Source organism: Cannabis sativa, chromosome X (genome assembly GCF_029168945.1).
Source record: "Cannabis sativa cultivar Pink pepper isolate KNU-18-1 chromosome X, ASM2916894v1, whole genome shotgun sequence".
Classification (NCBI taxonomy): Eukaryota; Viridiplantae; Streptophyta; class Magnoliopsida; order Rosales; family Cannabaceae; genus Cannabis; species Cannabis sativa.
The window spans coordinates 20,734,763-20,760,173 of NC_083610.1; the positions used below are offsets into that span (position 1 = coordinate 20,734,763).

A 25,411-nucleotide genomic window follows, 5' to 3' on the forward strand; every position below is an offset into this window, starting at 1 on the left:
AATTAAATATGCCAAAAATGGAATTAACACCATTAAAGAATCACTCATAGTATAAACAAAGGAGTCATCATAATTAGGAAACCACATTGACAAAGTCAACCTTACCAGCTGTACAGTAACACCTTTTTTGACTAACCCTTGAGCCTCCAAGATGCTTCTCCATATAAAACTTGGGCTACCTCCTAGTTCATTTGTAAGAAATGAGCCATTGGGAAAATACCTTACTTTGTAAATTCTACTTACTAAAGAACTAGGTTGTGTTAAAAGGTGCCATCTTGTTTGCCTAAGAGTGCCACATTAAAATCATGCATATGACGAAAACCTATACCACTTTTTGATTTGGGCTTACACACCCTTTCCGAACTCATCCAATGAATACTTTTTTCCTTCTTTGAAGAGGATTTTCACTAAAATTTGCACATCATCTTTGCAAATGTCAAGAGTCAATAGAAACGCTCATTGTTTGGAAGAGCTTGTGCTACGGTCTTTAATAACATCTCTTTTTCTGCCTTCGATAAGAGTTTTCTATCCAAACTTTGAACACACTGCCTCACTTTATCTTTAAGATAGCCTAAATTTTTTGATTTCTTCCACCTAATAGTATTAGGCAATCCCAAATAGGTGTTAGTATCATCAACTTTATGTATCTCTACTAATAATAAATGTATGTTTATTGTTTAATTTAATGCTTTAAATAAAGTGTGATCTTGAAAATTTATGAGCATTGTGTTGATTTTTGTTATTAATAGCATTCTCATTGTGTAATTTTCAAAAAGCTAAGGCAAAATTATTAATGCAGAAATATTAATGATAGTAAATTTTTTTTAGCTGATTTAAATGGTAGATAAATTTTGAGAAACTTACAAAAATACTGAAATTTGGGTTAATTTTCACAAAAATACTGTCACACGAAAATCTTTTCAAAAATACTGTGTTTTTATAAAACACCAGTAAAACACAAAGCAGAACAACTCAAAATAACAGTAGAACACCAGTAAAATACCAGTGAAAACTTAACACAGTATACTGCAGTATGAAACTTATAGAAAAACACAGTAAAAATGTAAAAAATACCGCCTGGCAGTATTTTTGTGAAAAAATATTAAAAGTTAGTATAACATGTAAATTTCCCTAAATTTTTATAAAATTTATTAAACGATTTGTAAACAATGTAGTTCACTTCCCATTGAGATCTACTTATTTTATTTCTATAATAATGAATCTTTTTTTTTTTTTTCAAAATAAATAAATAAAATTTACATCATGAACGACAATAATACATAAACTACACAAGGAATAAGCAAAACGACTACAACGCCGCCGTGCCCGCCATTTACCGCCAAAACCTGAAATTTGAATAGAGAAGAGAACGCAGAGACGAAGACGCACGAATGTTCAAGCTTCACTATGGACGACGAAGACGAAATTCTCTCTGATTCAGATTCTTCCTATTCCGATTCTGGCGAGGACTTCTCTGCTGGCACCGACGAAGAAGATGAAGAAAACGTCGATGATGTTTCTGAGAATAATCAGCCACCAACCAAGGCTCAACAACCACCGTCCGATGAAGATAGGAAATCGAAGAACGTCGATGCTCTTCTCAGGTTGGTTTAACTTTTCTGTGTCTGCGAATCTGCTTCCAGAAATGGAGCATTTGCTATCCTCTTGATTTTATATTTAGGGTTTCTACATTAACCGTGATTGTTTTTAATCTGTGAGCTTATTTAATTTTTCGGAATTTGAGCTCCCGTTTGGTTGCTGAGAAAATTGAGAAATTAAAAGGAAAATGAAGCCAACGATTACACGCTCGCACTTTAATTTATTATTATTATTTTCAGTAATCAGAGTCTGCGAATGCATATATGCAATTAGAAATCTGGCATTGTGCAATTGTTCTTGTATTCCGCTTTTTAGATTCAGCTAATTTGGAATTATTTCTGATTTCAAAATTTCAGAGGTAACCTTATCGTGACAAGACAATCACTGCTTCCGCGAGTTCTATCGGTGACTGAAGGATCAGCAGTTTGCAGGAAGCCTTTTAAGCCACCATGCTCTAATGGCTACTCTGGTCAAAATGATCAGCTATCCCGGCGTCTCTGCGCTCGCAAACGATTTGTTCCCTGGGGATCTTCAACTCCAGTATTAGTGCCAATTACCAATCTTCTAAATACACCTGAACCTGTTTTGAAACATGAAGTGGAGGAGGAGATTGTAACTCTGCCCCCAGGGATTGATCCTCTGGTCTTGTGGCAGTCTGATGAATTAGCTACTGACATGAAGCAAATAGTAGTGGATCCATTGCTTGTTCGTTTCCTACGACCGCATCAAAGGTACTTTAGAAATATGCAATTTAGATATTTTTAAAGTGTTGCACCGTGTGATTTGGAAAGAGCATCTTAACTTCTAATTCGTATGCACCTTACTACAAGTTTCATGTATGTATCATTATAACATTTGCCAAACTTATGTGCCATAACTTTGAGATATTATTGTTAGCTTCATTCAATGGTAAAAGCACAAGATTTACCAAACATGGACTCTTGAATTGATAAGATGTAATTATAATGCAGAGAGGGCGTTCAGTTTATGTTTGAATGTGTCTCAGGGCTATGTAGCTCTTCAAACATATTTGGATGCATTCTGGCAGATGATATGGGGTGAGTCTTTATCTTTCTGTTATTTTTTCCTTTTATGGTTATGCTATTACTCTTAATTGGATATATTATTGATTTTAATTTGTTGGCAGTTTGGGAAAGACATTGCAGTCAATCACATTACTTTATACTCTTCTTTATCAAGGGTTTGATGAGAAACCAATGGTTAAAAAAGCAATTATAGTCACTCCAACTAGTCTTGTAAGCAATTGGGAAGCTGAGATAAAGAAGTGGGTTGGAGAAAGGGTTCATCTCATTGCTCTATGTGAAAGTACCAGAGATGATGTCATTTCTGGTATTGACAGGTTCACAAGTCCTCGCAGTTCTCTACAGGCAAGTATCTGCAACTAATCTTGGGTATTTACCTATGAAAGATACACTTACATTCATGCTTTTCCAGGTCCTTATTGTTTCGTACGAGACATTCCGGATGCATTCATCGAAATTTAGCCACAGTGAATCTTGTGACCTTTTGATTTGTGATGAGGCTCACAGGTTAAAGAATGATCAAACCATAACGAATCGGGTATTATGTTCAGACATTGACCTATTTAACGATACTTTGTTCTTGAGATATGGTTTGTTATTGTTCTGATATTATTTATAAACTTTTCTTTTCTTTTCTTAGGCATTGGCCGGTCTTTCATGCAAACGTCGTATTTTGCTGTCTGGAACTCCAATGCAGGTGAAAAGACAGACACCTGCCTGGTGCCTATGAAGTTTTGTGATTCCAATATCTTCAGTTTTTGCTAACGTCTCTCTTTTACCCTGCAGAATGACCTGGAAGAGTTCTATGCAATGGTTAATTTTACTAATCCGGGAATTTTGGGTGATGCTACTCATTTCCGCCGATACTATGAGGTAATTTAGTTACCTTTTTTTTTAGTTTTCTCTTCTTTTCTAAAAAAAACGTAAAAATATAAAGCTGCAAATAAGCTCATTAGTTCCTTTTTCTTTCCAGTTCGTCTTTTCTCTTCCTCTTTGATTGGTTTGTTAAGATCAGATATATCCCAATGGTTCCTTTCCTACAACACTTTTTGGTTCATTTTTATCTTTCAATGTTATCGTGATGCTAACAAACCGAGTTTGCTGCTAATTATTATGCATACATTCTAGTTTACTAATTGTATCATTTATGTCATATTTACATCAAGACTCAAGTTGCTGCGGAGATAAAATAAGAGCCTCGTTTTAATGATATTTGTCTTATGCCTGATTTCAGCTTGTAAAGTAACACAATTTATTAAAGCTTTTTGCCTAATGACAATGCCAGATAAACGTTAGTTGGACTACGTATCTTGGTTGCATTGACATTTAGATGATAGAGTACAGATTACTGACATATGAGGCAATAATCTCTGGACTGTTTGCATGAAGGAACATCAATATCTTTCTCCTGAACTTGAGCTAATTTTATATTGTACTTTTGCTCAAAGTGATTTATCTTCTTTTTCATACTGTTCTGTGAGTGCATGTTCATCAAATGTTGACACACATGTTTTATTTAGGCTCCCATTATATGTGGACGAGAACCTAATGCTACTGAAGAGGAAAGGAAGTTGGGTGGTGAGCGCTCTGGAGAATTAAGTGCAAAAGTTAATCAGGTCAGGTTACAACTTACAGTTGTAGCTGTAAATTCCCATTGTTTTATCTTCCAGAGAACAGATTTCTTGGCTGTAGAATCAAATAGTTCTTGCTATGTTAAAAATATGTATATGGAAAACTGTAGCTTGAATTGACTAATAAAGCTGCAACTATATTTTTAATCAGGAATAATGTAAATAATAAACGAAACTACGCAACCAGAAGTTTTACACATACATATATTTTTCTGCTTAATATCCTGACAATTAATATTTCAATGTACTTTTTCAGTTTATATTACGAAGGACAAATGCACTATTATCAAACCATCTGCCACCAAAGGTATAAAACATATCTTGCTCTGCATGTCTGTCACTGACAAGGTTATCCAGATACCAGATTTATGTAGAAAAGGGGAATTGTGGAGTTTAAATTCTATTTTGAAGTTGTAATATGCAAATATTTATTTCCAAGCAACTTTATAGCTGAAATTAAATCTTGTTCTGATTGCATACTAGTTTTTGTTCTTTAAAGAAATTAAATCTATAAATTTATTTTACTTTGGAAATTTTCTCCTGCACAGATTATCGAAGTTGTTTGTTGCAAGTTGACTCCTCTCCAGTCAGATTTGTATAACCATTTTATACATTCCAAAAATGTATGTTCTCTCTTACCTATTAAGTTACTCGATACAGTTGCGGTATTTGCTACTTTATAATAACATTGTCTGAAAAGTTGAGGTTGCTTTTCAATTGTCCTCATTAACAGGTTAAACGGGCAATTTCCGAAGATGTAAAGCAAGCAAAGATTTTAGCCTACATAACAGCACTCAAGAAGCTTTGCAATCACCCTAAGGTGAGATGCCGCTTTTATCCCAGTCATATCCAAATCCATTGTGGAATTTCAGATCACCTAGCTATGAACTAATTCTAGTCTATTTCTTCTTCTTTGACTTTTTCTCATTTGGTATTCTAGTTCAACACTTTCAGGTTGAAACTAATGTTCAAGTTGCATGTTATTTTCTAGATTCATCTCACATATGATATAACATATTGTAGCTCATCTATGATACTGTTAAAAGTGGGGGTTCAGGAACTTCAGGTTTTGAGGACTGTATGCGTTTTTTCCCTCCTGAGATGTTTTCTGGAAGGTTAGTCTTCATTTTCTTTTTGTCAGAAGCATTCATTTCTTTTTAAATACATAGTTAGCTATATATTATCTTCAATAGTCTTACTTTTATAAATATTTGTCCCACATTCAATAGATCTGGGTCATGGACTGGTGGGGATGGGGCTTGGGTCGAACTGTCTGGAAAAATGCATGTCTTAGCAAGGTTACTGGGTCACTTGCGTCAAAAAACAGATGATCGGATTGTCCTTGTTTCAAACTATACTCAGGTAATTTGTGCATAGTTCTTGTCGTTTGTAAGATTCACAATAATTTACAGTTTTACAGATTTATCTTATTCAGGTTTTGCAATTTCTGTTTTATTTTTTTCACCATTCTATTATTAATAGCATTACAAGAATCCCATCCTTTCCCCCAACAATGTAAACTGGTCGTGTTATATTTATATGTTCTCCACTCAATAATTGTTATCTAGTTAGGGCTAAATGTATGGATTCTTACTAGTTATTCAGCTAGTTAGGATCATGTGATATCATGGCTGTTATGCATTCATGTAAGAACAAAGATGAAAATGTGTTGATTTGGCATGCCAAACTTTGCCATTTGCATTGATCACCAGTGTGTGTTGTATTAATAACAAATAACAAATAAAGAAAAAGGCTCTGTAACACGGGCTCTTTGAGTATTACATTCTCATATGTCAACTATTCTTATTTCATTATGCATTCTTAAAAAAGTCCTAATGCAGATGTTACGATTTGTTTAACTTTACATAATTGTGATCTATCAGACACTAGACCTTTTTGCTCAATTGTGTCGCGAAAGAAGATATCCGTATTTGAGACTTGATGGAACCACATCCATCAGCAAAAGACAAAAGCTAGTAAATCATTTTAATGACCCATCAAAGGTGTGTCACTTTTTAATTTCAAAGCCTTAAGAGGGTACCCTCTTGTTTGGGGTCTCGTCTATTTCTCTGGTCTTGTCTGTGTACTAACCATGCTTACTCCACACGCAGGATGAATTTGTGTTTCTCTTAAGCAGTAAAGCTGGTGGTTGTGGTCTCAATTTGATCGGTGGAAATCGACTTGTTTTGTTTGATCCTGATTGGAATCCTGCCAATGACAAACAAGTAATTGTCTTGTTATTTTATGTAGAAGCTGCAAGCGGTCATCTGATTTATAAAAAACATGCATTGCTCCATAAAGTAAATGCTTATTCACTATCCTTTTTATTTCTGTAATCAGCTAACATTTCTTTTTTCAATTTATTTATAGGCTGCTGCTAGAGTCTGGAGAGATGGACAAAAGAAGAGAGTGTATATTTACAGATTTTTGACCACAGGCACAATTGAAGAAAAGGTTTAATGTGGCAGTGATTCAGTAATCAATAGTTTTTGTTTCTCCATAAATTATGGAATAGTATGTCACCCACTTCTACTTAAGCTTTATTAATCCTCCATAGGTATATCTGCGTCAGATGTCAAAAGAAGGGCTCCAAAAAGTTATCCAAAAGGAGCAAACTGATAGCCTTACAACACAGGTTCGAATTGTGTTTCTTTCATGATTTATAATGTTTAAGTTTTTCATTGTATGTGACCAATATCCAATTTCAGGGGAATTCGCTTTCCATAGAAGATCTGCGTGATCTGTTCAGCTTCCATGAAAATGTGAGGTAAGGGTTTCCTTTTCCCTTCCCTACCCTCCTTAACAGATGTTAAATGCTGTCCTGAAATATGATTGCCATTTTTTCTGCTTCATTGTTAATCATTTGCTAAATGAACAAGTAGCAAATTTCTTGTTTTTGTGCATCTATAGTATTTAGCTTTCTTGTTGTACAGAACAAGAGGCTATTGTTTTTATGTTTCTGTATTCTTTGTCAAAGTATATGGCCTTAATTGTATTATGGTTCTTTCCTTCATCTGCAGTAGATTTAACTTTTTGACTTTATGCCTTTATGGTTCTGTCAATTTGCTGGCACATAGACCGGTAGAAGGAATAAGAAAGGAACAGATCTATCACAATGTAAAAAACAAAATACGATTCATATTAACGTGATAAGTTTAACATATAGTGAACCTGTAGAAAAAAACAATTAAACAATAAATTAACTGCTAATGATAAATCTAAGTTATTTTGAAAGGAGCAAGGACCTTGGTTACAATGATTAATATTTCAATAGTCTTACAACATGGAAATTTTCTTCCACCCCATTTTAATGTCTTCATTCCTGTATATCCATAGGTCTGAAATTCATGAAAAAATGAACTGCATCCGTTGCCAAAGTGATGATAATATGCCTGAAACAGAGAACAAATCCATGAACAGAAGCTGTGAGTCAGATCAAGACACCTCTGATATTGGAGGATTTGCAGAAATTGCTGGATGCTTAGACAAGTTAAAGAGCTCAGAGAAACAGGTGGGTGGCGTTTGGTTAATTAAGATTTGATAGTTTCTAATTACCATGTAATGTCAAAGTAGATTATTATTATTATTTTGAGGAACCTTTTTCAGGTAGGGACACCTCTGGAGGAAGACTTGGGTAGTTGGGGGCATCATTTTTACCCAACAACAGTACCCGATGCTATTTTCCAAGCTTCAGCTGGCGATGAGGTTGAACAAACTTTATTTTATTTCATCCTTTGTGTTTGTCATTAGTTCCAACTTCTGTTCTGTTACCAAGATCTACGCTTTTGCCAAACATTTATTCTTCTAACCAAAAAGAAACAATACATACATACAGGTGTCATTTGTTTTTACGAACCAAATTGATGGCAAACTTGTACCTATTGAGTCAATGGTACGTCCAAATATGCAAGGATCTGAAGGAAATGAGAATTGTCCCAACAAATTAAATCAAAATCTGAACCAGAAAACTATGGTGTTGCCTCAACGTAGGAAACTCGCGGAATCTGTCGTTTCCAATCAAAATTTTAAAAGAAGCACATTATCTTCCTTCTACAGGCCTATGCCAAAGGTAACTGTGGAATGTGTAACACGTACTTTAAGTCCTATAGAACACCCAGTAGTAAGGCCTCATGAAACATTGTCTCCTCATACTTTGCAACATGACGACGACTTCGCCTAAATTTTCCAGTTGCTCTTCTAGTTTTGTTAATTTTTTTGCTTTATTACTTTGATTTGCTTTGCCTGTATTCTGATATCTATGAGAGAAAGAATAGTATAGCAGTTTACATACGCACAACACAATGTATACGTAACATATAAAATAAATATACATAAAAGGTATTATTGAATAATGAATATATGCTAGGGTCGTTTACTTGTTTCCATAAATTACTGTTTATATGATTTTTTTTTTTCTCCCTGTTCGATTGTATTTGCATGGTTATAATTTGCATGCTATATCTACATAAACAGCAAAAAAAAAAAAAATTAATTAGGAATTTTGCCAATCATGCCTCTTGTATTTTTAAAGCCTTTAAAAATCTCTTAAGAACTATTAAGATTATTAGATTTAAAAGAAATTTATTCAATTTTAGTAAAAAAAAAATCTAAAAAATTTAGAGGATTGATGTATTACATGTTAAAAATTGAGTGACATGATTTGATAGACATTAAAGTTTAGGAAATATGATTTATTATGTGGATAATTACAGAATTAATGAAATTCAAGGGAGTTTTTAATAGCTAGGGGTATGATTTAGTATATATTTCAAGAGATAAAAATTCTAATTAGTTAAATTAAGAATAATAATCTAAAGAATTGCTAAAGGCACTACTGGAACATTTTCGGTATCATACTGCTATTAGTATAATTAAATATTGTGTCTCATATAATTTAAGAAAATAGCTTTTAAAAAATATTGCTAACCAATTATGAATCACCACCTATAAAAAATGTTAGGCAACACTAGTATACATTAGCAATACTCTTATATAAAGTTTAGGACTATTATTGTGCACATTCTCCTATATTGTATTTGAATTTGGATGTACATAAAGGTTGCATTTATTAGAGAGTAGAGACTAGAGAGACTTGAGAGGATGGCAATTCACAAGAATGATTCTATTTTTATTTGGTGGTCTTATTTTATTATTTTCTTAACATTTCACGGGTGATTACTGAGGTTGCATTCATTGTCTCCACTTCTATATGATCAGTAGATCTATTTATGAACTTATTCTGATAATCTTTAGTTAGTGATTCTAATTTTAATACTATATACTCAGTACTATAAATTTTGAGGACGTTTTTGCTTACTGTAGAATTACAGACAGATATATTCTCATTTTATTTTATTTAACACAGAGTAGTAACAAAGCAATACGATGAATTTGGCCTTGAAAATTGGAGCTAACATATTTAATGATTTCAAAGAGTATGTTTCTGTACGAATAACCAATGACTCTTTTTCTGTCTTTTTCTTTGTTGTTATTTTTGATTCTGTAACAAATACTACCAGTTAATAATGGTACTCATTGTTGTCAATATTGGACTCTAGTGACACCTCAATGGTCTCTAGTCCTCTCTTTTGACCACCCTACTCTAGGATCAAGAAACCAATAATACTATTTCCATATTTGTTAAGATCATACTTTTAACTATTTTAATCCAATGTTCAAATGAGACCAATACTGACAGATAATATGAGAAAACTACTTTGTTTGTATTCAATTATGTGTCCCAAATAAACAAGATTTTTAACCCATCAAACTTGCTAAATAACTGGCCAAGTAGTAATTAATCTTAGAAAGAAATAAAAAAGATTAACAAAAAGACTTTTGGGGCAACATTCAAAGTACCCACTGAAGACTAAATGACAGTTTCTTGATCTGACATAGTGAAATGAGCCTTGGAAAGCAAAAAATGTTTAGGATAAAATGAAGATAATATCATATTTAAAAGAGTAAATAATTAAAGTCTTCATTTTGAGCACAAAACGACAAAACTTTGCTAGCTAAATAGGAGACCGAAGGGGAGACAGAGCTTCCTTAGAACAATGAGGGTAGTTAGTACAGTAAAGTGACTTGAGAGAAGGGTATAGTTGAGAATTCACATACTTGTCATCTATTGTAGAAAAATTCCAATGTAGATGAGGATAAAACCATGTGAAATTATGTGAAGGTCAATAGTATTAGTATTCCTCCTGGTTTGGCTACTAAGAGTAAGTGAAAAGAGAATCTTGACCCAACTTTTAATTTTAGAATTTTTTTTTAATTTTACACTTTAAAATAATTTTTCTTTATATTTTTACGAAAATTTATATAATAATTAATAGAACAAACTAAATCGCAATCAAAATTCATATAACAACTTATATAGAAATTACTAGAAAAATTAAGAAAACAACTTAAATTGTAATTTTTTTTTAAAAAAAAAGTAATAAAAAACAATATATAAAATAATTCCCATATGTTATTTAATATATTTACATTTTAATTAACTCTCTTGTTTCTTTATTCTTTTGTTTTATGAGATTGGTTTTTTAGGAGTAATGAAAGCTAAATCTGATAGCTAAACTTGATTGACAATCAAGCTAAATATCACATGGAACTAAAACTTGTGAGATCTTGAACTACAATTTCTACTAAATTATTGTAGCACATACTAATATCTTAACAAAAGAAAAAAAAAATGAGAGTGGAAACGGGAAAAGAAAGTGAATTGAGCTAGTTTCTTAAAACCATTTGGTTAGAAATAAAATAAAAAAATAAGAGGATCATGACTAGTAATAGTCCCAAAAAAAATGATTTAAAAGGTGAAAGAATGGATCATGACAAAGCAATAATCCAAAAAAATAAAATAAAAAATGCAAGGTATGTAATCACTATCCTTATGTTGATCATTTCTCTTTTCTACTAATTGAAAGTTAGAATAAGTAGAAATTCAATACACAAATAAATGATGTGTTATAATTAATTAGTGATATTCTCTAAAAGTTATTTTATTAAATTATATGAGATATGATACTTAATAGCACCAATATTAATAACGATATGACACATAAAAGGTGACTAGTCACTGGTGGTGCCTTTTAGCATTATAATGAAGCACCGAGATACTTAACATTTCTATGGCATAACGTCTTATTATTAGTTAGTGGTTCTCTATAATATTTATTAAATAAATATAATATTAAATTACACCAATAACAATATTACACCCTATAAAAGTGTTAGATACTACAGGTCAGAAATGCTAAAGGACACCAGTAGTGCTTAGTATTCTCCTACATGTCAATATCATTATTGGTCCAATTAAGTATCGGGTCCTATATAATTTAATATAATAACTTTTAGAGAGTATCGCTAACTAATCGCAAGATGACATATCTAAAAGGTACTATGCTAGTACTTAATAGTCCACCTTAACCCTGTTGGGAAGATAGCAGGACTGTTGAGGGCTTTTGTCCTACAGCGGTAATGTTCAAGTCGGATTGTCTTGTGTTGGTTAATGCTATTAATAGCAAGAGCCATATTCTGTCTCCTCTTGATCTTATTGTTTCGGATTGTATTTCTCTTATACGATTCTTTTCTAGTTTTGATATTTCAGTTCAGTTTGTTAAACGATCTGGGAACCAAGCGGCTAACTGGTTAGCTCGTTCTTCTGGTTCATGTCCTGATCGTATTTCCAGTAGGGGGTCTGTCCCTTCTGGTTTGGAAGCTATTTTGTTAGCTGATTTGCTTTAATGAAAGTTGCAATCTTTGTTTCAAAAAAAAATAGTCCACCTTAACATTTCTCTATTTGAGGCCATGTGATTGCCACGAATACCACTTACCTAGACAAAGCTATATTTACTTTAATCTTTAAGTTGTCTGGCAGATTTGACTAATGTGGAAGAAAACCTTTTCAATTAGTTGTTATAGCTTTTTTATTTTATTTTTCATGTGTAAGTGACTAGAATATGGCCACTATCTTAGGCAAGATAATAATATTAAGTACTAACCATAAATATATAGAGATAGATAAATATATTAATATTATGTTATGTTAAAATAATAAAAAGAGAAAAAAAAAAAAGTTAAACATGAAAAATTTTAATCACAAAGAGACAAATCAAAGTAACATGAGATGTCTAATAATACTTCTCAAAATGTAATTATAAATAGAAACAAGTCAATTTGAGTCATTTAACATGTTCAACAACACTTCTACTATTTCCTCCATTTCCAATTAATGGATCCAAGAATCTCTTTCTCCAATGATTTTGTAGATAATAATAATAATAATAATTTACTAACAGCCATGCAGATCAAGAAACATGAAGCAATCTACAGAGAAGCTCCTGTGTCTTCTGATTTCGAATTCTCTGTTAAAAATTACTCAATGAGGTCTGCTGATGAGATTATGTTTCAAGGTATGTTGTTGCCTTCTATGAAGAACAATAGTTCTAGAAATAGTAATAATAACTTGCTGCAGCAACAACAAATTCAGAAGAAGAACACTTTGAAAGATGAACTACTTGTTGATCATGATGATGATGAAGATGATGATGATGTTGATGATTATGGAGACATATTTTCTAGGCCACCTAAGAGCTTAGCTCGATGGAAGGAACGGTTTGGCCTTAAGAAATCCAATATTTTGGGTAGAAAAATAAAGACTACTTCTGCTGCTAATGCTGCTGCTGCTATTGATCATCACATGGTTTTTGATACTGCCTTCACCACCAAACAAAATCAGGTAATAACATAAATATTATATATATGGAAAATTTCTCTATTGTTATTAATGGGTATTAGGTTCTTAATTAAATTTAACTATAAATATTACTTGGTTTTTTTTTTCCAATTTTACATTTCAAAACAGTTTTTTTATATATTTTAATGAAAATACACGTAACAACCCACATAGCAATTAACAAATTAACTTAAATCACAACTAAAATTTACATAACAACCCACCAGAGTAATTACTGAAGTAACTCAAACCATAAATTTAAAAGAAAAAAAAGTTAAAAATAGTACATAGGTAATTCACCATATTAATTTTAAAAATATTAAACCATTAGATTTTATTACAATGACGAATAAAAGAGAAATTTAAATTTTTATGTTTAATTTAACTATTTAATTATTTTTAGATTATATTAAAAATATGTTTATATACAAAATACTTGAGTTAAATTTTTTTTTTTTTTTTGTTGATTTTTTTTTTTCTTAATTTTATTTTAACCGATGGACAACTTCAATCATAAGAGATTTATTGAATTAGATAAAAAAAATTAAGCATAAAAATTTAAATTTTTTTAATACTATACCTACTCATAAGTAATACCCATTATATATATAATATACATGGTTTTGTTTATGAAATAATATTTAACTGACACAATTGGTTATTTTACAAATTTTATACTTAGTTTGGGAAATTTCTCAAAGTGTGTCTGTGTTTGCTTTGTTTTTTTTATTGTACAGGAAAAGGTTATATTTGAAGGAGGCTTAAAATGCATAGAGAACAATGCAATGTAATAAGAAGATTTAGATCTAAAGTCAGAGATGGGTCATGTGGTTATAGTCATGATTAGCATTTACTACAATTTTTAAGTCTTTTCTACTCCTAATTTTAATGTCATTATTAGAATGATATAATTACCCAAAAAATTATGTTAAGGTCTTTGGCTGATTTTTTCTTTTTTTCCTTTTTTCGTCTCTCATTTTGAGAAGATGGTGAGCAAGAAAAGAGTGTTTTGGAAGTAGTTTTGGCTTTGTACAAATATGTTTTTTTATAGTGTTGAAGAACTTGTATGAGTTGGGGTGGTACTATATATTATTCATCATGTTAATGTATCTAGCTAATTTAGCTCTTTTCTATTTCAATATTGATATTGGATATGGCTTCTTCTTTTTCACTCATGAGCTACTTAATTTCAGGCAATTTTATTATTGTTTATAAATTATAAATTAATTTATAATTTTTTTTTAAATAGAGAAACCACTTTATTAGGGACTAGTCAAAATAGTCAAGAAGACTTACACATAGTCAGATAAATTTGACCACCAAAATTTGGCAACATCTAAAGAAAGAGCTAAATTAGCAAATTTATGAACAATGTCATTATCAGCAGTACGATTACAAAACACAAACTTAAAATATACTAATTTTAAGATTTTTTTCCATATAATTAATTTAAAATGAAATAGCTATTTTATGAAGAAAAACAAAAAGTGACCCAACATTATATTTCCACTTAGAATTACTTTAAAGTCCAAATAATGATTAAATGTCTTATTTATTTATTTAGTTTTAATGAAATGACTTATATTTTAATTATTTTGATCAAACAAACAATCAATGCAATTACTACACACCTAATAATTACACAATAATGTCCTAACACACCCTTTATGATTAGAAATAAAAATTAAAAAATAAAAAATTATCTAAATCCAATCCCACTAGAAGTCTAAAATTGCTTTTAATTATCTTGGAGCATGAAGCACTTGAGTAATATTAAGTACCCGTGGTGCCTAACACCTTCTTATGTGTTATTATATCAAATAATAACTTTTAAGGAGTATCGTCAGTCAATCGTAAAACAACATATCACTTAAAGTGCTAAATACTATTAATACCCAATAACAATACTCTTTAATAGCAATGTAAAAACTAGAAGAACATCAAACTTGAGAAATTACCATATTACAACACTCTTATTTTTCTTTTCTTCTAAAAGAAGCACTTCTCATTAAACCAATGAACAAATCAAAAGCTATTTACAATAACTAAAAAGCAATTTACAATTTAAATTGAAGGCTTCGAATCAAAAGAATGGTTGTGAGAAAAGGTAACAAATATACAAATAATGCCCAATCTGATACCTATACCTAAAAGGCTCGTCAACTGTCAGTGTAATAATAATACAATAAGAATTTTGATAAGCACCCTCTAACTAATATCTACAATTATGTACAAAGTTACCGTTTTGCCTCCATGGAAAAAGAATCACTCGAAAGCTCAGCCATGATCCAGCTAATGCGCTTCTGAAACAAGCCATAAGACCTAAAATCATGAATAATACAAACTATTGTAGTAGATTATGAGCTACTAACAGTTATACTCACAGGATACAATTGATTTAACGTGTCGACCGATTGACTGACGGGTAGAGCTCAGTAAGATCTGCCCATGGTTGGGATTGGGAATAACAGTATTTCTTTTGAGGAACACCCATGTTCCCTGCCTACATAAGATTATAACATAAAAGAGTAAATAAATTGCTTGCAGTGACCATAACATAGTTAATATTTGGCAAGTGTCTTACAACTATACCATCAATTCAGTTTTGTTCCCATGGTTGATTCGGTCCTAGATATTTCTCAATAGACTCTTTTTTACGCTCGGGATCAAGGCTGCGCACATTAAACAGCATTGTTAATTTTTGTTAGAGAATTCGAAATATTTTAACACTAACAAACCTTTATACGAAAGGGAAAGAGATTCACAACGAACCTATTTCTAAAGCCAAGAAAAGTATAATGTACAGCGCCTGCACATGCAGATGCTGGTGCAATAGCAGCTGCAGGAACTGCTCGAACAGCAGCTGCCAAAGCAGAGCCTGCGCCAGCTCCCCGCAGATACTTTTTAAAAGGGGTCCCAACTAAGGCAGAAGCAGATTTTTCCAAGCCATTGCTTAGGCTCTCGTAAGCCTGTAATATGTAACATGTAATTCAGATAAGGGAAAAGAAATTAGTAAATAACAGACACATTTCTTCTCAGCAGATGGCTCTTATTGAAACAGTGAATAGTCAAGGTTTGTTAGGGAAAAATGGATATCTCTCCATGATGAAACACAGTTCCAGAAATATCAGCTCTATCTTGAAATACACAAATGTTTGTTACACAATACTGAGAGCACTGACAAAAAATTGACATAACTTGGTATGGCAATCAAGATATGCAGAATACTCACCTGTTGAATTCCTTGTTGGGCATCTTTGGGCTGATTAGATCTAACATTTTCCTTCATTTTACTTGATACCGCCCTTGGTATGCTAGGATCACTGTTTGTAAGCCTATATTCTGCTTGGAGCAAAATGTCATGAGCCCCGGCTGCTAAATGGACTCCAAGTCCAACAGCTTCAACTGATATACTTCTAATGAATGCTGTTATACCTGGAAAATAACTAGATTTAGTACTTGACCGGAAGATCCATAAAATAATTATTTATAACGTGAACAAGCCCTAAAACAATGCTGAACGACCAATATAGATAACTCCAGTCGTGTAAGCAGTTGTGGGAGGTTTAGTGCGTATAAATGGTTCTGTTTCTGGCTCAAGTCCTGTCAATGTACCTTCTTTTTTTACTATTTCTTTTTAAATAATAATAATAAAGCAAAGGACCCATAACACAACGAATCAATAGGAAACTAAACAACGCAAAATGGACAATGTTGTTGATCAGTTCAAATATACACTTATTGTAACTGTCTGTCAAAATGTAAGCTTAACAACACAGAGTAGACAATGTTGGTCAAGTAAATTTACCTCTTTGTATTCCTTTAATTACTCTCTTATCCTTCCTATAGCTCTCAACTGGCAAAGAGACCAGCTTTGCGGCACCAGCACCAAGAGCAACCACCGAACGGATGGGAGGAAGACCACGAAATACTTTATGAATCTGCAATCAATACAACAATAAATAAGTAAGAACCAACTAATATTTGCAAGACTACCAAAATTCTCAAGAGAAGTGGTGAACATGCCACTTACTTGATTTTGGGATATATCTTCCAACCACTCCCCTATGATTGTTTCACATACACTGCCCCAGCCATAGATACCAACACCGTGAACATGTTTGAGCTTCAGCTCAACCCCCTGCATCAATTTACAATCATTCAATAATCGAGTGAATTCCAGTATAAAAACAGTGAAGTCCATTCACAATCAATATCATGAGAAATAGGTAAACAGAAATATCAAAAATTTTAGTAACTTCAAAAACCAGTAGATTGTTGTAAAGAACCACATCCTGGTCGTCAGACACTAACTCTGTACTAAGCCTTTATACTTATAGAACTTGTCAGGACATGAGTCGTGGTCTATATAAATATATGTACACATTTATAAAGGATATAAAGAAATCGAACATGTCAGTGGAGAACCTTACAATATCAACACAACTAAGCAGAGCTCAAAACTCTAATCCCTACAGTGGTAACTACAGCCTGAATCATAACGTGTGACTAAAATTCTTACTAGTCAGAACAATATACTGGCTATTTAAACCATATGATACGAAACTTTATTGACAACGTAATCATTAAAAAAAACATATTCATCACAAGCAATGCTGAAAAAAAAATGGCATCAAAAAGGGCAGGGAACAAAAACATAAAGGAAGATGAGAACAAGAATATGTCTAGTTGGTAAACAACTTCAATATAAAGCAATTTGTAGCTCTTTACTTTAATGAGGGACAAAATGAACTGTTCGTGGCCTTACATCTTGAAATTTAAAGTTTTGCTTTTTTCTTTTTCTGAATAAGCAAACTTGGCAAATAAGAAACAAAAATGTGCACCTTAACAAACAAACAAATAGTTTACCTTCCAGGGCACAAGATTAACAAGTTCCGCATAATTCCCACCACTCAACGCAGCTAAATCAACACGGCAAGGACTATAGTCAACACGAACAAGAAGAGGCCATATATCAAAGCTCTGGAAAGAACAGAACAACATGAAAAATAGAAGTTTATCATTGTTAGGCAAAATAATGAATAGAATACAGAATGGAAGAGGATGTCATAAATAAATAAACTTGCCTGGAAGTATGGAAGAAATGCCTCCTCAGCAATATTATGCTGTGCAAGATTGTTGCTTGTCAACGATTTTGAACTATCTGAATCTTGACGACAACTTGGAGATTGGTCAACTGATGAGCTTTTTGCCCCAAAGAAACTGATAAAGAAATCAAGTTGGGACTGATGAAGATGCAATAGCATCGGAAGAAATGCTATGCGTAATCTGGAAGGAATATAACATACAAGTTAGGGACTGATTAACATCGTTCCAACAAAATGTATCCTCTACGTGAAATAACAAGAAAATGCACCATCAATTGGTTCATAAATCATATTACTCTTCTTACCATAATTTCACAGAGCAATCCAACATGAGATATTAAATTTTCAACAAAAAAAAAAATAGAACTGCTAGTTGAAGAGAATCATTCTTTACAATAAAAAAGCTGAACAGATATGACGTAAAATTCAACTTAATAAACAGTCTTTACCGGTACTCTTCAAGAGGTATTAGAGGATCTGGCCTGACAGCTTCCAAGTCCAGCTTAAATGCTTTTGAAGATGATTTTCGAGGATGATCCTTTGATTGATAATATCCTAACACCTTGTAATGCAAAAGGAAAAAATATTCTAAATCTTCTTGTAAAAGAAATAAAAAAAGGTAAGATGATTATACAAAAGAAAACTACTTTACCAGCTTCCAAGGAGCGTCTCTACTCAAGTCATATAGGTGAATTTCTTGAACTGAAAGAGAGAGCTTAGAAACGTGTATTCCACCAACTGGAAAAATCTCATACTGAAATTCCATCCCTGAAAGTGAAAGCTCCAGGCATACAGTTGTATTCCTGCCCCCATTATTTGTAGACTTCTGATCAATCCCTTTGCAATCTTTCCAGTCGCAACCAGCAACCATTCTCCACCTAACATCAATGTTCTTAAGAAGTACACATCCAATAGCCTTTCTGAAACCTTGGGCTTCTGTATTGTCAGTATAGGGACACTTAGTTCCCTCAAATTTTTGAATGCTGCACTCACTTCTCAACTCTGAAATGTGGTCTTCTACAATTTTTAAGGGGGCTTTTTCATACCATCCGCTACTTCCTGTTCCAGAATCTACACCATAAGCGCCACTAGAACTCCCTTTATGAATCTTCTGCGAAGGTCCACCAACAGATAATTCCGTAACTGGCTGCACTTCAGACGAACAATAGAGTTCGATGAACTCCGGAAAGTCACTTTCAAGTGAGGAAGAGGTTTGACTACTCTCAAATCCCACAACAGGCACTGACTCATCAAAATGCAAACCATGAGACAAAAATTCAGGACCATCAATACAGGTGCCCAGTTCTCCAATAAGGTTCTCATCCACTGAAACATATATTTTTGATTCAGAAGAATCATACTGGGAAATTTGATTGTCATCTATTTGAAATGCATCATCACATATCTCATTCATTAACCCAACCAAACCAGGTTCACTTTTTACAGCCTGACTTGAAGAATTCATTTCAGAAGTCAATGGTAAAGAATCCCGTGTACAGAATCCAGCAGCACGCGTCAAATCTTCCCCATCTTGTTCTTGCTGAACTCTATTCCACCTATTCTGCAAGTGCACGACTGACTCCTCCATGTCTGGGGCAAATAGTTTTTGAAGTTGAGCAGCCAAACTAATTAAACTGGAAGTAGTGTCATTGCAAGTTTCCATGAAAACATGAGATTTAGAACATTCTACCTCCCAAAGAAGGCCACTCTTACAGTTAGTTCGCAGAATTGCTTCAAAAAGTGCCTCCCGAGCTACTTTAACATAGCCAGTCTTCTGAAGCCATTCTGCATTGTAATTGCCACTAACATTCTCAGGCTCCAATACTACATGAATAAGTAGTCCAATATCATGAACACTAATTTTAAATTCCTTTTCCATCGAATCAGCCAAAGTCAAATTTGAAATGTTCAAGGATGATGCAGCCAACAAGCAAGCAACATTTTCTGTACTTATCTCTTGTTTTGCATTTGAAGAACAAGAATCTGGATCCAAAACTTTACTTTTGACAACCAAATTCATTACATATGGCTCATAACTTAATCCGATGTCAACAAAGCTAAGAATAAAAGAGGATCCACTAGACACATCCAGTTCCCCCTTTTGCATACAATCATTAGCTGGGTTTTCATTGTTGGCAGATGGAACACTGAAAAATGAGGAAATTGCATCCAACCAATCTAAACGACCCCCTACTGCAATAAGTGTGGCACACCTGAGAGATATAGATGTAAAATCATGAAAACTTTCAGGATCCCATAGGTGTATAATATCAGAACCAGCCAACCTAGATGACAATGCATTTGAGCCTCCACCATCACCACGTTTCATTGTTGAGTTATTACATAAAATCAAAAGAAACTCTTGATTGGGAACACCTGTTATGGATCCCCACAATTTTCCTTCAGCATGTCCTAGCCAGAAAAATTTGGCACCTCTAATGCCTCCTATATTTGAGACAGAAAGCAATTCAAACTTCCGAATTTTTAATTTCAAATGATGCCATGATCCAGGAAGTTCACTCTGAATTGAGCCTCTAATATTCTCCTTTACTTCTGGGCTAATCAAAATTTCTAAAGCACTGCAGTCAAGAAAAATAGATGTCTGAGAGACCGAAGATACATCCTTAACACTGAATTCATCAGAAGCCAGGCCCAACCCATTTACAATCTGATCCACAAGACCAACTAAGGCTTCATATTGAAATCTTCCCAACTTTATTGTAACAGCAGAAAGATGAACGTGCAGGAAAAATGTAGAACTCAATATCATCTCCTCTCGAGTTTGAACATTTAAATCTTCCAGATCTTTCGCAGTAGAAAAAGAAGCAAATTCATTATTTTCTCGAACAGAATTATAACTTCTCTTTGAGTCCTCAAAAGTGGCCATGACTTTGGCCTTCTTTGCTATCCAAGGTCCAGTTACATTACTATCCTGCAAAATCATACTAATTGTAGAAAAACAACCTGGTCTGTTGGCAACAGACAAAATGTTCTGTCCAAAAAATTTCTGCTGGTGTATGCTACCAGGGCTATTCACACTAGCACCATCCTTACTTACAGGAGTGACCAGGAAAATGTCAAGACTGCTGATTTTCAAATGTATAGAATGAGTGGCAGTTGAAGAATAGCTTTTCTGTTTAGCTGCATCTGAAGTTGGACCACTTTCTCGAACTAATCCACCACCGCCGCTTGATGGTAGATGAAAATCAAGAGCAACAAATTGATCCCAGGAAGCAAAACTTCTAACATCTTTATCACTCTTGAAAGGAAAACACAGGATCACCCTTGCACTAGTCATCAATATATTACCAGCCAAACTTTGGGTTGAGGACAAAGTCTTAACACATGAGCTACTACCTCTTTTAACTTCTCCAAGAGTCAATCCATCATTCCTATGAAAAGCTTTCGAAGAAAATTCATCTCCTTTCTCAACAGATTCTAAAATTTCCGTCACCAGTTCTGATAACATATTTATCAAGGAGAAGTCCACCCAGAAAACAAACGGAGCCAACTCCACTTCAAAGGATGCTACTGGTCTTTCTCGATTTCCATCTTGTGAACTTAATTTCGTAGTAAATTGACAATGAGTGACACCTGCAGTTGTAAGCAATGGAATTTTGACCACATTGTGTTCCTTTCCAAATGGAAAATTTTTAGCCGTAGAACTGGTTAGCTCATGTGAGTCCTCAGCCAATGGGGCAAGCAGTGGAAGAGCACCTTGAACATTTGCTTGCAACTGCTGAATATAAAGATTTTGGCTGCTAATATTTTCAATGGGACCTTTCGTTCCTATTTCTAAGTTGTCACCTTTATGACTCAAGTAATTAGCAATCTCTATTGACTTCATGAATCCTTCATATCTTATTTCTTGAGGAGATACCTGTTCACCTTATCAAATATTTTAAGTTAGTGTAGTGGGATATCAGGCAGAACAAATAAGTTATTAGATGATGTCAAAAGTAAATGAGAGGTAACAATAACTTCCCTGTCAATCATTACCTGCATACTGAGAAGGATGTCTCTGCACTCTGCACCCAAGTAAGGAATATATGAACCAGAATTTATTTGATAACCCTTGAACATAAATTTCTTGTCCTCATCTTGGAAGGACAAGAAAACTGAAACTCCAGCAAAATTTGCCTTGACATTGGTTTCAATATGCTGTTGTTCTGTATATAAAAAAAATGAAAAACTGTGTTTCAGTGGAAAAAGTTTCTTTCATAGAAAAACAACTCAATGGTTTCAGCATACAAGATTCCAGTGCATGTAATAAAGCATCAGTAGATCATTTTTTAAAGAGAAAAACTCTCAAAGTTACCTACATTCTAGGTCAAACCTAACAAAATTATATCGGCAAAACAACGTTAGACACGTGAAAGATGATTACAATTTAATTACCTCCCTATTCAGCAGGGTCGGCAGTTGTTTACTTTATATTGTGATTTTCTTTTTCTTTTTTTTTTTCCTTCTGTCTTTTCATAGGGAAAAGTAGTTGAAATTTCAATGTAAAACATCCAGCATTTAAGAATGAAGCAAAAAAAATTAATTACTCAATTGTAAGATTCTAAACAGTCCTAAGATTTTTTCCCTAAACTTTGAAAGCTGAATGTTCAAAGGTGCAGTTTATAGAGCTATTCTGACATTCAAATGCAAATACCAGATGGGATATGCAAGGATCCAGAAGCAAGGCTTGAGGCAGCAGTAATAGCACTGAAGACAGAACAAGTCCAGTTCCACATCCCACTGTTCCCTAATGCTGACTGAGAACTTCTCATCCCGTCAAAGCACTCAAAAAATTGGTCCACACTGCACAGAGACCAGAAGAGTTGCTCACTCTTGAAACATAAGATAGAAATATAGATACAATATAATATTAGCTTAGTAGCACCTAAAACTTATTTACATGTGTTAAGCTATCAGCTCCTAAAGGTGGCAGACTGAAACCCTTACAATAACAACAAACCAATTCTAAAAGAAAGAAAGACGTGAATCATTTAGAACTGCATCTTTTCTTTTTCCCCTTTTTCTTTTATTTAATGGCTTGGGGTTGGGGCCCAGAATGCAGAGCTTTAATAGTAATTTAATAAATTTTATAGCTGTTAAAGTATTTGCAAAGAGTTAATAATTTCTATAGATATTAAAGTATTCGTGAAGGGTTTCGCTAGGATGTCTCCAGGCTGCAACATTGATCTAAAGATAAACAGGTGACAACACAAAACAATACCCACCTTGCCCCAAAATCAAGCTCTTCCTCAATACCAACATTTTTATTATGAATGGTCGACAGAGGTACCCAATCTGATATAAGATGTGGCCCAGATTGCAAAGTGTCATCACACAAATCTTGCACTGTCAAAGAAGATAATTTATTGGAGGAACCACCACAAACTGGAATTGTCTTGCTTGTTGAAATTGCAACTGAAGCAGATTGAGGTGAGATACTGTAAGGAGCAGAAGTATGGTGACAAGACTCTGCTGCCTTCTGAAGCATACAATCACTTCTGTCCTTCTCCAAATTCCTAAAAGCTTCAACCGAGTGTAATAACCACTTAATTGTGCTGGGCTGAAACTGCAATTCTATAGGGTCAAATGAAACATCTGAGTCCACCCTGCGGATATCTAATGACCCATTTTTCCAAGGAATACTTAGTTTTAAGTTCCCTGAAAATCCACCTCCTTTCCCTGTCATGATTGGTGTTCTGATACTCTGTGACGGCAAACATGGAAAGGATGATTCTTTATCACCATCATCTAATTGAAGAAGCTCAAGTATTGCTCCTTGAAACTTCACATAGTTAGTCAAACGACTCATCCCAAAGAAACTCTCACTTTCTGCTTCGCCTTTACTATTAGCATCATCTGAAAGATGAGTTCCACATTCTATACTTGAAATCCGCAGTACCAAAGTTCTATGAGAACCTAAACTATTTCCATCCTTCTCAAGACATGGATCAAATGCTACTATCAACTTGTTTATCTTTACATTGAAACTTGTAAGGAACAATTTAACAAACTTTGCAATGGCCTTAACACCTTCATGTACATCTCCAATGGTAGACTTTGAAGCATTGTCCATCATGTCCTGATCAAGCTTTCCCAAGTCTTGATGAAGTTGTTCATCCTGACCGGAGTTATGAGTTTCAGCTACAGCAGGTGTGTAATACTCTTTACCAGGAACAAGCACAAGCTCAAGTTCATCCACCTCAACAGTGAAACCTTCGCCACTCCAAGGCATTTTTACCATTAAAGATCCGATTGATCCTTCTTTAATTATTAATGATGCTACTGCACCAAGCTGAAAAAACAGAGACAGAGAGATTACAATAAATACTGATAGTGATTGAGATTGTGGTGTCAAACGATAAATAAAATGGCAAAATTGAACTAGCCCTCATGCTTAAGTTTTCCCCAAGGTAATTCTTCACCGGTTAAGCTCATGAAAAGGAATTCAAAACAGAGAAAGAAAATCAATACGAATATGAAGTATACCAAAATTCATATTATCCATAATACAAAACAAATGAAACCACGTACTCTACTCTACACTCAAGCATACACCCATTCGGCCAATTAAACATCTAGAACACGAAAAACAGATTTAACAACACAATACTCAGCATTTAACTTCTTCCCTTACTTAATTCTGAACCAAATTGCAGCTAAGCTAATTCCAACATTCTTTCACTCAAATACACAGTATAACTATACATATAGTGTGGGGTACCTTCTCATTGAGATAATCGACATTAAGAGCGAGATCATTAAGCTGAATTGTGCCCCTTGTAAGCTGAACATCGAGTTGGTCGATATCAATGTCACCCAACAAAAACTGACCCAATTTCTTCTTCAATACAAACTTGCAAACCCTTCTAACGGCCCACCGCGAGAACATCGCCTCGGCCGACTTCGCGATGCTCCACGGAAACATGGCCGCCCAATCGTCGTTCAATCAAAATCTCAATTGCCCAAAATGTAAAAACACCAAATTTAGGGTTTTGGGCAATCAGAAGAAGAAGAAGTTATGGTGATAACAGAGACGATACGTTTGGAAGAGGGGTTGAACAACCTCCATCAACAACAAAGTAACAGAGAAAATTAAACAAATTTCGAGAGAGACAGAGAGAGATGACAGAATTGGGATTTGAGATTCGATGAATCAAATATTGAAAAACCTTTTTCTGGTTTTTGGGTTGGCGTGTTTGTCCCTCCCTCCAAGCTTTTTTTTTCTTTTTTATATTTTGCGAAAAATAATAATTATGATTAGTGAGAATGTAGGCATAGTTGACTTGATAA

The 25,411-nt window shown here is 33.7% G+C and overlaps 3 protein-coding genes across 8 annotated transcripts; 2 read left to right on the forward strand and 1 right to left on the reverse strand.

The window, feature by feature from the left end:
• The first annotated feature begins 1,265 nt into the window (after window positions 1-1,265).
• LOC115703137 (protein CHROMATIN REMODELING 25) lies at window positions 1,266-8,631 on the forward strand. The gene is made up of 21 exons (XM_030630635.2): window positions 1,266-1,604; window positions 1,956-2,330; window positions 2,571-2,657; window positions 2,747-2,987; window positions 3,055-3,180; window positions 3,283-3,339; window positions 3,429-3,515; window positions 4,163-4,258; window positions 4,530-4,580; window positions 4,822-4,896; window positions 5,007-5,093; window positions 5,297-5,388; window positions 5,503-5,635; window positions 6,157-6,276; window positions 6,385-6,498; window positions 6,644-6,727; window positions 6,831-6,908; window positions 6,982-7,040; window positions 7,610-7,784; window positions 7,880-7,978; window positions 8,109-8,631. Exons 1-21 carry the CDS (start codon window positions 1,408-1,410, stop codon window positions 8,451-8,453), a joined length of 2,778 nt encoding a protein of 925 aa, XP_030486495.2. The 5' UTR covers window positions 1,266-1,407; the 3' UTR covers window positions 8,454-8,631.
• A 3,803-nt stretch (window positions 8,632-12,434) lies between these two features.
• On the forward strand, window positions 12,435-14,181 carry LOC115707893 (uncharacterized). The gene is made up of 2 exons (XM_030635990.2): window positions 12,435-13,013; window positions 13,748-14,181. The coding sequence occupies exons 1-2, from the start codon at window positions 12,507-12,509 to the stop codon at window positions 13,799-13,801; spliced, it is 561 nt and encodes a 186-aa protein (XP_030491850.2). The 5' UTR covers window positions 12,435-12,506; the 3' UTR covers window positions 13,802-14,181.
• Window positions 14,182-14,986: 805 nt separating this feature from the next.
• On the reverse strand, window positions 14,987-25,390 carry LOC115702917 (autophagy-related protein 2). Of its 6 annotated transcripts, none has more exons than XR_009684788.1 (15): window positions 24,843-25,380; window positions 23,347-24,413; window positions 22,776-22,924; window positions 22,118-22,287; window positions 18,771-21,998; window positions 18,568-18,680; window positions 18,098-18,299; window positions 17,880-17,993; window positions 17,044-17,151; window positions 16,819-16,951; window positions 16,243-16,445; window positions 15,783-15,979; window positions 15,603-15,682; window positions 15,395-15,513; window positions 14,987-15,313 (listed from the first exon to the last, which is right to left on the reverse strand). XR_009684788.1 is itself a non-coding variant. In XM_061105282.1 (14 exons), exons 1-13 carry the CDS (start codon window positions 25,044-25,046, stop codon window positions 15,610-15,612), a joined length of 5,961 nt encoding a protein of 1,986 aa, XP_060961265.1. In that variant the 5' UTR covers window positions 25,047-25,390; the 3' UTR covers window positions 14,987-15,513; window positions 15,603-15,609. The 6 variants fall into 6 exon arrangements, 3 of the variants coding, with proteins under 3 accessions (XP_060961265.1, XP_060961264.1, XP_060961266.1); XR_009684786.1 differs by having other exon boundaries at window positions 14,987-15,332; window positions 24,843-25,361; XR_009684787.1 differs by having other exon boundaries at window positions 15,595-15,682; window positions 24,843-25,361.
• Between the last annotated feature and the right edge of the window lie 21 nt (window positions 25,391-25,411).